Source organism: Gopherus evgoodei, chromosome 4, assembly GCF_007399415.2.
Source record: "Gopherus evgoodei ecotype Sinaloan lineage chromosome 4, rGopEvg1_v1.p, whole genome shotgun sequence".
In the NCBI taxonomy this organism is placed as follows: domain Eukaryota; kingdom Metazoa; phylum Chordata; order Testudines; family Testudinidae; genus Gopherus; species Gopherus evgoodei.
This window is the reverse complement of record NC_044325.1, coordinates 79,038,564-79,051,625: the sequence shown is the minus strand read 5'-3', so window position 1 is coordinate 79,051,625 and position 13,062 is coordinate 79,038,564. Positions and strand designations below refer to the sequence as shown.

Sequence of the window (13,062 nt, the reverse complement as noted above, 5' to 3'; positions counted from 1 at the left end):
ATAAATTGCACAATGTGGCTTTCAATGAAATAGAACTCTTGATAACCCTTTTGCTGTGAATTCAGCTTTATGGGTGCATGAAGATGGAATGCGTATGGAATGAAGATGAAGCAGTTAAAGGGAATTCCTTGTTGACATGTAGTAAGCGTGAAACCTGGACACAAATGGTTTAGTTTGCATGTGTAACCCAGAAGCGTTTGTGGCCCTACACTATATTTTAAGATTTAATAGTTAGGCACCATATCCAAGTGGGTCTGACACTCACTGGGATAAAAAATTGCGGTAAGGTTAAAATTAGTAGCACAAAATAAATGTTACCTTTGTTACTGGCAAATACAAAAATCCCATAAATTTTGCTAGTATTTGCTCCTAGTAAATAATTTGAACACTGTATCCGTTTTCCCCTCCTGGGAAATTGTCCGTTGTTTAATGTGGCCAGCATCATGTAGAACGGGGGCTGCATTAATGATGCCCTGTCCCTGTTCTTGCCCACTTGTGTTTGATCCTGTAGTCAGCTGCAGAATAATGTATGAAGTGACAAGGATGGTATCTTGATTATATCCAGCTGCCTGGAACAAGTCAAGGGCAAAGATGCCTGTCATGTAGCAATAGCTTCACCAAAGCACCCATTAAAGAATATAAAGAAATATAACATGTAGCTTTTGAACATGTCCATGTTAAAGGAAAGGGGGGTATTAGACCCAAAGTCACTCCTGAAAGCAGATTAGGTTGTAGCCATAACCACCATGTGTGAAGTTTCATTTTAACCATGCTTGGCTCTTAAACAATGTTAACTCTTTTTTTGCGCAGAACAGCTGTATTCCCTTTAACAGGAAAGTTGGTGCTGTTTTTCTGTCTTCTTGCATTAATTAAAGAGCCACATCCACACTTGGAAATGTCGGGTTCTTTTAAAACAAACTCAAAATAAAACAGTTCCTTACGTGTATTTCCTTCCCAGACATTCATTATTTCAGAATTCCTTGTTTCTCAATAGAAGCTTCTTCCAGCACTGTGAATTTTAATGTCACAAATGCTCACATTAGAGTCATAGAATGAACTGAGTAGCAGCAGTTTGAAAGATGAAGCTGTTAGGATCATTTAAGGAAGCACATGGGAGCTTGGAAGAAATGGGAGGAAATGAAGGGGCAGAAATAGGTTGAGTCAGGGGAAGCTTCCTAATGGAGAAATTTGTTAGTTTGTGTTATAATTTTCTAAGGGAAATGATAGAAGCCTCTTGGGCCATTTAAAACTAAACCAGAGAAAGCAGTAGAAAATAAAGAACAATCCTTCAATGGCCCGAGAGAAAGAACCCCAATAGATTGGAATGCAATAGGTTTTCCCCATTCCTAGCTTCTGAATTTAACACCTAACTCAGAGAATTTTCAGTGATGGGAATGTGTGTAAAAAATGTAAGTTAAATAGCTGCACTCTTGTACAGAGCTATAAAAACTCGTCAAAAGATTTTTGTTTACTAAGCAAGACGAACTGTACAAAGCGTGGGGACTGAACAGCCATTACACAACACATGTCCATAAATGTACAATGCATTCTTCCAAGATCTAAATGCTAGGCTGCCTCACTTGCTTGAATATTTTTCCCTATGGGAGTTGGTGGAGTGGTCTAGGGAACACCTATAATTGTAACTTCTCTAAGTAACTTCCCTGAAGCATCTCAAGTGAGTTAGCTCACTGTTTGTGCCACTGCTGGCTTTAACACCTCTGTTACTCTCTGCAGGTTTGGCGGGAGTTTCCTGATAGGCTGGTTGGGTATCCAGGTCGCCTGCATCTGTGGGACCATGAGATGAACAAATGGAAGTATGAATCAGAGTGGACCAATGAAGTCTCCATGGTGCTTACTGGAGCAGCTTTTTATCACAAGGTAGCACTGATTTCCAAGAAAATTAGGAAGCTTGTGGACTATGCAGTGTCCTATAAGTTTTAGCGTGCTGCCTTTTTGGTCATTTACTGTAGATGGGATTGCAAAACTTTTAAAAGAAGTATAATATTGATGGCACAGGAAGGTACTGTGTGAATGGTGTGGGTGTGGGTGGGGGGGTTAAATAGGAAAAAAAGAAAAATCAGTGTATTTTTTATATTTTGATAGCACCCACATTGAGCTAGGTACTGTACAAATATAGAGGAAGATGTGCTCCCTGCCCTGAAGAGCTTGCAATTTCATATACAACTTTTGGGAAACTCCTGTCTTATACATGAACTTTCAAATGTCTTTCTCAACCCCCAGCCCACCCTTGCAGTCGTACCCTAATTATGGCAATGCAATTGTGTTTGTAAATAAAGGACCATATTTTCAAAGAGATGCTCCTCTTCTTGGCCATCTAAATAAAGTGGCCAGATTTTCAGAAGGGCTCAGCAGCTTCCACTCAGAATAAACTGGGCCTATTTGAAAATTGGGCTCCAATGTTTACCCCCTTTTCCTCTTTGTTGTCTTTTGTCAGTGATGTCATCTATACATCTTTTTGTAGAGGCACAAAATATTACCTGATGCATTCTTAGAAAATGAGAAGGTGCAGGCACCCTAAGAGTGAGCAAGGTACATGGAGGTGCAGAAGAGACTTCAACAATCACCATATTAAATATTTAAAAGGATGATGTGTGTTTTTTGTCCACATCTGTAGCTCTGTTGTTTGGGGTTCATTTTGTGAGACTAGGGTTACAGTTTCTAGAGCAATCCAGAAGCCAGTTGCAGACCTTCTGAAAACTGTATTCTCCTGCTCTGGCTACAGAAACAACTATTCTGTCTAGAACTATTTTGGTGAACTTATGGAATAACACAATTAAATAGTAAACGTATGTGGGATGTGTTGTTGCACAGTGAATATAGGATTGCAATTAAAGTTTTAAAAGAAGAAAAGCAAATGCAGAAATATTTCCTTTTTCTACACATGGTGTGGTAAACAAAGCATAGTTGTTAGGCACACAAAGGTGGCTCTCTATTTGTGCATAGCAGGCTAAAGCTGTAACTGGCTAAAAGGAAGCAGCAACTCTTCTACTTTTAAATGTCACAAATGCAGCTCCAACAACTGGACTGTGAGGAGCAGAATTTGCTCACATTCCATTCCTTAGTTGTCTACTGTTCCCAATAACTGGAATATTTTGCAGGCAGGCAGTCACTGTAATTGTATTTAAAGTTGCATTCTCCTTTCTTCCCGCTCTTTCACCTTTCTGTCCTGCAGTATTTTAACTACCTTTACACCTACAAAATGCCTGGAGACATCAAGAACTGGGTGGACGCCCACATGAATTGTGAAGATATCGCCATGAATTTTCTAGTGGCAAATGTTACTGGCAAAGCGGTTATTAAGGTCTGATTTTCAGCAACTTTTATCTGATGTATCTCTCTAATGCAAAAATGTCACAAATTAATATGTGGGTTTAGTTTAGTGGGGTTTGAATATCCTCCTTTATCTGCTTTCTTCCTCTCATGTACCTCTGAAATGGTTCTGTTTCCCTTCCATAGTAGGAATAGCCCAGTTCATTGAGACTAGCATGCCAACTGGGAACACAGGATTGACTATTGATCATTGTGGCTACCTACACAGAATGGATAGGTTAAATTATAAAAAAATATTTTTTGAGACTGCCAGGGGGAAAAAATCCTGGCCCTGTGTATCGTGACTGGCAACAGCTGATTTATAGGAATGTTAATTGCAAGAATGTTAATTGCAAGATCAGTTTTAAATGAACTTTTTATCCCTGAATTAATTTCCTGACATATTTCGACATGTTTTCAGGTCTGGACATTCACTCTGTACATTCATTTCAAAGTGTGTCAAGTTGGAATGAGATTTAGAGGCTGCCAGGCATTACTTCAATTAGCAAGGTCCGCTTTCCCGCCTGTCTATCATCATTTACCGGGACTGGTGGCTGTGTTTCCTAGAAAAGTCTTTAGAAGATAAAGTATGTGTTTTTTTTCTGAAAAAGTTTGTGAGCTGCACAAGGGCACTGTAGAGTAATTTGGCACCTCAGTGCAATTGGGAGAGTCTTGCAGAGTTTGCCAGTCAGCTATTAACTCAAGTGAGCAAAAGAGCGTCTGTTGGATTAAGGTTACGGTGAAGTATGGGAAGCTATATTTCATCACTGTTATGGCTGCAAGAACAAATGGTGTTTATACAGGGACCTTGGCAGTGAGAAAACAGTCATTAAACAGGAATTAAGGAGTTTGTCATCGCCACTTCTTTTTAGTTACAGAAGGCAAAACCCCTCCAAACCATTTTTATTGGGCCCCTGTGAATTTTGCAGTTAGCCGGCCAGATGGAGCTGAATGGGGGAATGGCATGGGTTTTTTTTTTTGGTTTTCCAGAGTGCTCGACTTACACTGCAGGCATGTTCAGAGGCATTGCTATTAATTCCCTTGGTTGGAAAGTATATCCCTTCTGTCGATGACGTCTGTCGTACCTTTGTGCAGGTGACCCCGCGAAAGAAGTTTAAATGTCCAGAGTGCACAGCCATAGATGGATTGTCGCTGGACCAGACACACATGGTGGAAAGGTGAGTGGGCCTCCTTTCATTGCTGAGGGTGCCTCACTGTGATTCCCAGGGCCAGTTTCTAGGTCTCTCTGAAATTAGGACTAAAAGTGCACACGGTTGATATTCCTGAACTCTGAAATTGCTGTCTAAATCTGGTCATTCCTACAATGGGTAATAGGGCACACTGCACATGGTCTGTAGTGATAAGTAATCTGCTTAAAGGAAGAGCTTTGAAAGGGCACCCAGTTCAACAGCTTGGTTATAAAACACACAGATTGTATGAAATTTAGGTTGCCAACAATATTTTTTATACAAATTTTTCATTTTATGATGGAAATTTAAATGTAATGAGCATTCAAATATTTTTAAAAACACAGGAAGTTGATAAACTGTCAGAGAGCAATTGGCTAACAAGGATAAAAATGACTGATAAAGGGAAAGTGTTATTGATGCTGTAATAACTGGTGTTTATACAATCTCTTTTCTCCAAAGATCCCAAAGCACACTTCTCTTGCTGACGTGCAGTCACCTGTGTGATTGAACATGGCAGCTATTTAACACTGGTTGCAACATTATATGACAGGGAGAATTATTTTTAAAAGGTGATATGTATTTGGAGAGGCAGTTTTGTAAAGGGTTTAGAGGAAAATATTAGGAATCAGAAGACATCTGAGTTCTGTTCTGCACTCTGCAGTTGACTAGTTTTGTAACTTTGGGAGAGACACTAAAGCTCTCTGTGCCTCAGCTTCTCAACAGGGAAAATATTTACTTACCTTTTGTAAAGTGCTTTGAGATGCTTGTATATAACGGGCTATCTGAGAATAAAATATTATGTCTTAGTTATTTGTTTGGAATTTAGCCAGAATCCCAGAACTGACACACTTACATACCGCGAGCATGTCCACATGAGCTCTTTAGTCTGTTGTGTCTCCTCCGCAGGCCTCATGGCTATAGTCTTCTGAGTGGTTAGTATATATGATCCATCCTTTCTTCCTTCCTTCCAAGATCAGTTATACTGCTGCATATTTTATGTTCATACTATTTTTTATCAGTCATTCTCACTTTGTCAAGTGCATGGAATAACGCATTTGGTCACAAACACATCTGGAGAAAAATAATCTGAAAGGCACGCATGCCTCCCCTTCATGGGAGGAAGAAACAATGGAACCAATAATGCCCTGGAATATCTACACTAGTGATGATAGTAAACAACAAATTAGACATGTTTGTGGCTGATAGGGGAGTAAAATAGGCCAATGCAAGTCTTAGCTGCAGGGGCATCAAGTCATGAAACAGGAAGGAAATTGTCTAGCTGTAGATATTTTGAATGCACTTATCACCGTAACAAATACAGACCCTCTCCACATTGCTCTGATGAGGCTGCACCTGGAACACTGTTCATTTGTGTGCTCTTCATTACTAGAAAGATATTGACATATTGAAGTGAGTTCAGTGAATAGCTGCAAAAGTGGTTGGAAGGCTGGAAGGCTTGATTTATGAAACGAGATTAAAAGAGCTAAGTATATACAACTTTGCTAAATGATGACTAACTAGAGATATAACAGTCTTCAGGTACTGAAGAGTGTAAATACCCCGAGGACAGAGATGAGTTATTCACAGCACTACAGGAATATAATACTCTAGGAGGGATTAAATTAAGAAAAGGAAAAAGTCAGATGAAAATCAGGAAGTACTTCCTAACACTGAGATCTGTTATTGTATAGAATAATTTCTCAAGGAAGGAGTATGGAAGCCTTGTGAAATTTAAATGTAAACTGGATGAAGCACTAGAAAATATACTGTAGGGAACAATCCTGTATTGGCTGAGGAATGGACTACATGGATTTAGTAGTTCTTTTCTATTATCATTGTTGTTTGTATTGCAGTAATACCTAGGAGTTTATGGGCCAGGACCCTATTAAAATTTAGGAAGGAAAAATCATATGCACCGTTGCAAAATAGGGAATAACTGGGTAGGCAGTACTACTGCAGAAAAGGATCTAGGGGTTATGTTGGCTCATATTCAGTTTGTGATCCACTAATGTGATGCAGTTGCGAAAAAGGCAAATACCATTCTGGGGTGTATTAATAGGACTGTAATATGTAAGATGTGGTAGATAATTATCCCGTTCTACTTGGTACTGGTGAGGCCTCAGCTGGGTACTGTGTCCAGTTTGGGGCATTACACATTAAGAAAGATGTGAACAAATTGGGGAGAGTCCAGAGGAGAGCAACACAAATGAGGAAAAGTTAAAAAAACTGGACATGTTTAGTCTTGAGAAAAGAATACTGAGAGGGAACCTGATAAATTTTCAAATGTATTAAGGGCTGTTATAAAGAGGACAGTGATCAGTTGTTCTCTGTATCCACTGTATGTATGACAGCAGATAACTAACTGGCTTAATCTGCAGCAAGGAAGATTTAGGTTGGATATTAGAAAAAACATTGTGACTATAAAAATAGGTAAGAACTGGACTACGCTTCCAAGTGAGGTTGTGGAATCCCCATCATTGGAGGTTTTTAAGAGCAGATTGGACAGACGTCTGTTAGGGATGATGTAGGTATACTTGGTTCTACCTCAGCTCAAGTGGCTGGATTAGATGTCCTCTCAGGTCTCTTCCAGTCTTGTATATCTGTGGTTCTGTACTAGTCCCTTTAAAAAACACACAGCAAAAACGCAGTCTCTATCCCAAAGGACATTATAATTTTATCAAAAGGATATGTTATCTATCATGTAACAATATTGGTGTCCCAAAAGTAAAATGTTACTGACAGTTTAGTGAGTATACTCTCACACTGTGTTCTTCCTCACATTTAAGTTTCCAGCAGAGGAGATAACTAAGCTGGAGAAAGTGTCAGAAAGTAATAGCAAATCAAACTTGTTTATAAAACTACTTGATTATCCAGCTAGAGGAATTTAGAAAGAAATGTAGCAACTTCATTGTAGTTGTTCTTCAAGGTGATACACAACTGGGATATAGTCATACTTGATTTTTATATTTTGAAGATTGCCCTTACTATTTAGGTTGACCTGGCTTCAGCAAAATAAACCATTACTTGTTGTAAGAGTGTGAGCTGACACACCAACCAACTGCCAGGGTCCATGTAGTCCCATGTTACTACTGTCTGTTTGAAATTAGTGGGCGCTAGCTGAAAAACTTGCAGGTTTTTTTTTGTTTGTTTTTTATGGAATCCCATAAGCTGCCCATTTGTTTTAATGGGATAATAAACCACAGGATTCTCAGTGCAAGTTCCCATTAACTTAGCAATGGATAGAACTCTGATTTGGTTTCAGGGCTTAGCATCCATGCCTATAATTCATGCAGACACTAGTCAGATATGTCAACTGCCTTCTGTTATGTTAAAAGAGACTCTAAATGAGAGAGGTGCCCTTGACAACAAGAAACTTTGAAGAACAGTTCTTATAGTTAACTACATAATGTTCAGTGCCCAGAATGATGCCCTTGGGTATATGACAGTGTTCCATAATAGGTCCATTTGCATACCAGACTATTGATTCCCTGGAATGAAGAAGTTGTGACACACGTTGGTCTTGGTATATGAGTTAGTGCCAGGCCCAAATGACCGGGGATCAATCTATTGTTGTGAAATGGATGGTGTACAAGGCTAGTAATGGAAGTACAGAGTTTTTGCTTTGGGGTTTCTTTTTCAAAACCAGCGTAGTGACCCATAGATACCAGATGCTGGCTGTTTAGTGACACGTGAAAAGAATTGGTGCTCTTCATCCTATTCCTTGAGGACAGATGAACTCCCAGCAAAACCATCTGTGAGTGGGCCCATTGTTGGCAGTCTCAGCAGGGAGAAAAGAGTGACTAGATGATGAAAACTGAACTCTTTTCTTGTCTCAGAGGTTATGCTAAAATTAGGTGTGGTTACAGGGGAGAGAATTGATTCATGGGCTTGACTGTCCAGAAGTCTGATCCAATTGCTAAAAAGCCAGCTGAGATCTTGTTTTTCAATTCACACTAACTTAATTTCATGTTGAGCACAATTCTGTGTTGTAGGCAAAGTAAGAAAAAGATGAAATAATTCTTGGAAGCAAAGATGCATGTGTTAATTTAAATGTGCAGAGCTATGAAAGCAGCCAGCCAAAACACCTGCCCCTCGGTATGAGGTGACCTACTTTGTTTTCTTGGCTTCTGAGTCAAAAATGTCTAATGCTTTAGGTGTTTGTGTTGTTTTGTGTTGTCCAGAATTGGTAGATCCTGTAGAATGCAAGCTGGGCCTGTTAAGCTCCATGCAGGAGATGAAAGCTCCCCTCCTGGGGAGGCACTTTTCCCCATAGACACATTGTGTGACTTGTGTCTGATACATTTTTGGTTTAAAAAAAAATAAAAATGCTGTTCTTCAGCCTTGTTCTGATGTTTGCTGAGAAGTGACTTTTGTGAGTGAAGGTGAAGGTTCATAAAGGATTTTAATTTGGATTTTTCCTTTTATAATTTCTTTTAAAAGTGAAGCAGCTTTCATGATGGTTACATGTGATATATTGGCATTGAATAGTCTATCCCCAGAATAAGTACAGCGTGAGCCACAGCAATATAAGATTTCCCTACACTGTTTTCTGTCATTCTGCCTAATCTTTGACCTCAATGGATGACCTCTGGAGAGAAGAGGATCCGTTAAGTTTTGTTTTTTGCCATTGGGCTGCCATTTAGTGCCAGTTGTGACGGTGGCTTTTATGATGTGGACACCTGAGACAACTAACTGACTCCACACAGGCCACCAAACAGTTGCTATGTTACAATGACTTTCAGTCATTATCAGTTGCCTATTTGTTTTAGTGGGATAATAAACCACAGAATGTATCTGTTGACTTATCTGTTGAATCAGTAACCTAGAAGTGAAAGGCTCTGTATTCCATAAACCATTGAGGGACAGCAGTTGTACAGACTTCTCACACATAGTTCTTCTAGTCCATCTAGCTCCTGGAACTCTGTGCTATTCCCTCTGCAAGACTTCACCACACAACTTGGGTTATGTACCCCAACCAAGATTTTCAAAAGTAACTAGTGATTCTGGGTGCCTCAGTTTTTGAGAGGATTTTCGGCACTTTCTGAAAATCAGGGCCCTTGATGGTGGCTCAGTGGACACCCAAGAACTGAGGCACTAAACATCACTTTGAAAATCTTGACCCTATATCCTAATCTGCTGCACTCCGTGTTGTTCTAGTCCTACTCCTCTAGTCCCCAGGTTCCTCTCTCTGCCACTGCACCCTAACTAGGTCCTAGAACAGCCCTGACTAGTCCACATTTTGGATAGCTGGTTCTATCTCTGTCCCTCGGTCCTGACCTACAGTTCCCTTACTATTCCAAGCCTGGGCCTTTTCTGAGCAGAGAATATTTGAGCCAATTTATCAGGTGTTCTGTGATGCACACTGTTGCTCCCATCTTACCCTCCAGACTCCTTCTCATTTGTTTCCTACTGTAAGGATTTGAACACCTTTGGCAGGGAATGAGGGCGATGGCAGAGTATGAATCGTCTGCATTGCTTAGCTTCGAACCCTTTCCACATTTTTAAGCCAGTACAAGAGTGACTATTACAGGTTGAAAACGACTGTGCAGAAATGTAGCACTTTCAAAAACTCTGACTGTATTCATTTGTTTACTCTTATTGTAGTTAAATAGGGAGCTAGAGGATGGCTTAAAAGAAGGAATTAACTTTTGAAATCCAGTCTTGAGAGTTTTTCGGGTGGCGCTAAAGCAGTCCCCATTGCAAAACTGTCACACTTAGTTGGTGTGATTGGCCAATTCTGCTCAGGAAAGCTAGCCTGGAGACTGAATGACCCCCTCACCCTTAGAAGGGTTTGAAAGTGAGCATGGGGGTGGAGAGCGGGAGAGACTTGCCCTGAGACTGTTTGCACCACACCACTGTTGGAGCACAGTCTTAGCTTGTTTCTCTAGCCAAAATACTTGCTGCTTTTTTGTCTTGTTCTTTTAATCTGTGACCAGCAAAAGAAGCAGTGACTCCTTATTTTATGGATGGCTGTCCATTGCTTGAGCATCTTGGAGGCTTACTTGCTGTGACTTGCAGGGTCAGAAGCTTTTTAAAACTATTGTGTTAAACACAGACCTAAAATTAGCTAAGCACTGTCTGAGATAAGATTAGCTAGATTTTCCTTACTCTGCCTCCCCCACTCCCAGCCTTGCAATGAAAAGATTAAAGGGGGAATGTAAGGTTAAAAATCATGCACTTAAAAACAAAAAAAACAACAACCCTCCCTGTTACTCTGCTACTGACACCTGAGGTTATTACAAGTGAAAGAATGATCAGAAATCTAATTAATTTTTCACTAATTTTGATGCTTTATTGTTCAATTTTGCTTCATATGGACAGATAAACTAGTCAGTTTCACTTTGTAGTTTTTTTATTCTGCTTCACTTTTAGGATCTCAAGCACAATCAATGCTGCTCACTTTATAGGGGAATGTTTGTTTATTTAGTAAAGAAAATTCATTTCTGATGGAGTCTAAAAAACAGAAAAAACATTTCCATAGGTCTTCAGTTTCATAAATGCATAGTTTTTGCAAAACCTTCATTATGAGTTAAATTTGACCCACCAGTGGCACTTTGAGATGTGTTGGCAGCTAATCTGTTCTGCTTTACAGCATGTGTTGCTTTAAGAATGACTGGAATTCTAGGGGGAGGGAGAAGGGAAGCTTTGACCTCCATGTGCACATGTGTTGCTGGCAGCATCCCCTTGCTCTTCACTGTGATTAAATGGATAAATCAGAGAGCACTAGCCCTCTTCCAAACCCTCTGTTTAGTGAGGCTCCTTCTCCTATTTCCTAGTAGCCAGTGTGGATGAAATGTTTCCAAGAACATGAGGTAAGGTTATCGAGTTCTTTCTGGGGTGGGAGTTAGTAGCTGGCATGATCACTTAGTTACATTGCTGTCTTTTTCATACAGGTCTGAATGCATCAATAAGTTTGCCTCTGTCTTTGGGACCATGCCCCTGAAAGTGGTGGAGCATCGTGCTGATCCTGTCCTGTACAAAGATGACTTCCCTGAGAAACTGAAGAGCTTCCCCAACATTGGCAGTTTGTAAAAGGCAGCTCGGAGGCAAACTTGAGTATAAAAACCAATGAGAGAAAAAAGATGACCAATGCCAAGATGAGCCTTAGGCCTTGAAGGAAAATGCCATCATGTGGGTTATAACTGAGGGGAAGAGGATTAATGCCAGGTTCTGATATATTAATCCGTCCTTCACAATACACAGAACAGTAATGCAGAGCGCTGCACCTATTTCTGTATTACACACACATACAGGACAGGCTCTATGCTTGGGTCTACTGAAAATGCCAAACACTTGTTTTCCAGTGGAGGCTGCTTATGCAGAAGAATAAAGCAGAATCTTGCTGTGTTAAGGGGTGCCTTGCATGACTTCCCCATTCTGTTAAATACATTCTTTTGGTTTGATGCAACTACCAGTATAAATGCCAACTGCCTTCAATACTGGCTACAACATGTATCCAGCCTGTTTTTCCCCTTATGAGGCTGGCATGCCTTCCTCCATTGAGGTTAGTTGTTGGCTTTAAGTAATTGAGCAACAAAGATCCCTGCCTGTCTCTTTTGCTTAGCAAGATAAATGTTTTTTTTTTTTAAATAAAAATAAAAATCCAATCTTTTGTTGTAGAGTTTAGGGGGCTAAACATTTTTGCATTAAATGAAAAATATTTCAATGGGAATTGATGCAGATAACAGCCAAGGGGATGGTCTCCTTAATTTAAAGACTTAGATATCCCTACAATCACTACACCTCTCATATGTATGTATAAATCTCAGGTTTTTTGCTATACTCATAGAAGAGAAGTCCATTCAATATAAAAGACATTTTCCTCTCCATAAAATGTATCTTCTGGCCTTACTATGTTTTGCTGTCCCCAAAGCTCTTCCTTATCAAGATGGAACAGTTGTTTGTTCATATAGCATATCCACGTACAGGGGTAACCGCTAAAATGGATTTTGTATATGTGAACCCTCTTCAGAAAACAATGTGCTGTAGGATAGATTGTCATACACCTCAATGTGCAGGAATTCCACTTTACAGCTGGTGTGTGTATGTGCAGTATATTAACACATACACCTCTACGCTGATAAACACGACCCGCTATAACATGAATTTGGATATAACGCAGGGGGCGGGGCTGCGCAGTCCAGCAGATCAAAGCAAGTTTGATATAATGCGGTTTCACCTATAAGGCGGAAAGATTTTTTGGCTCCCGAGGACAGCGTTATATCAGGGTAGAGGTGTACTTAGCAAACAAACCCATACAAGCTGCCCTCATTTGAAGAATTGCCGAAGGTTAGCCAGTGATTAACCTGTAGAACCCACTGCCACAGGATCTTACTTGAACACATGGCTTAGTATAATTTTTTAAAAGTTAGACATTTGTTATGGAGGGGCAAGGTGTTTCTCCATGGTTTAAGCTGATCTGAATATTAACTGTCTACGCTAGAGACAATAAAATTTTCAAAGATGATCAGTCCTCATGCTCCAGCATATAAACTGTTCCCAAGCTGGAACCAGAGGGGAAGTCTCCTCTTTGCCCAAGTGG

The 13,062-nt window shown here is 40.0% G+C and overlaps 1 protein-coding gene across 2 annotated transcripts in view; it reads left to right on the top strand.

Annotated features, from left to right (window-relative positions):
• EXT2 (exostosin glycosyltransferase 2) overlaps positions 1-12,693 on the top strand; it is a 103,950-nt gene extending 91,257 nt beyond the window's left edge. Inside the window, exons 11-14 of one of the 2 annotated variants that reach the window (XM_030559991.1) lie at positions 1,735-1,878; positions 3,194-3,322; positions 4,426-4,508; positions 11,414-12,693. In XM_030559991.1, the coding sequence (XP_030415851.1) occupies positions 1,735-1,878; positions 3,194-3,322; positions 4,426-4,508; positions 11,414-11,552 (495 nt within the window). In that variant the 3' untranslated portion in view covers positions 11,553-12,693. Of the gene's footprint in view, positions 1-1,734; positions 1,879-3,193; positions 3,323-3,751; positions 3,841-4,425; positions 4,511-11,413 lie in introns of those variants that run through there. The other variant, XM_030559992.1, reaches the window with a different exon arrangement.
• Positions 12,694-13,062: the final 369 nt, after the last annotated feature.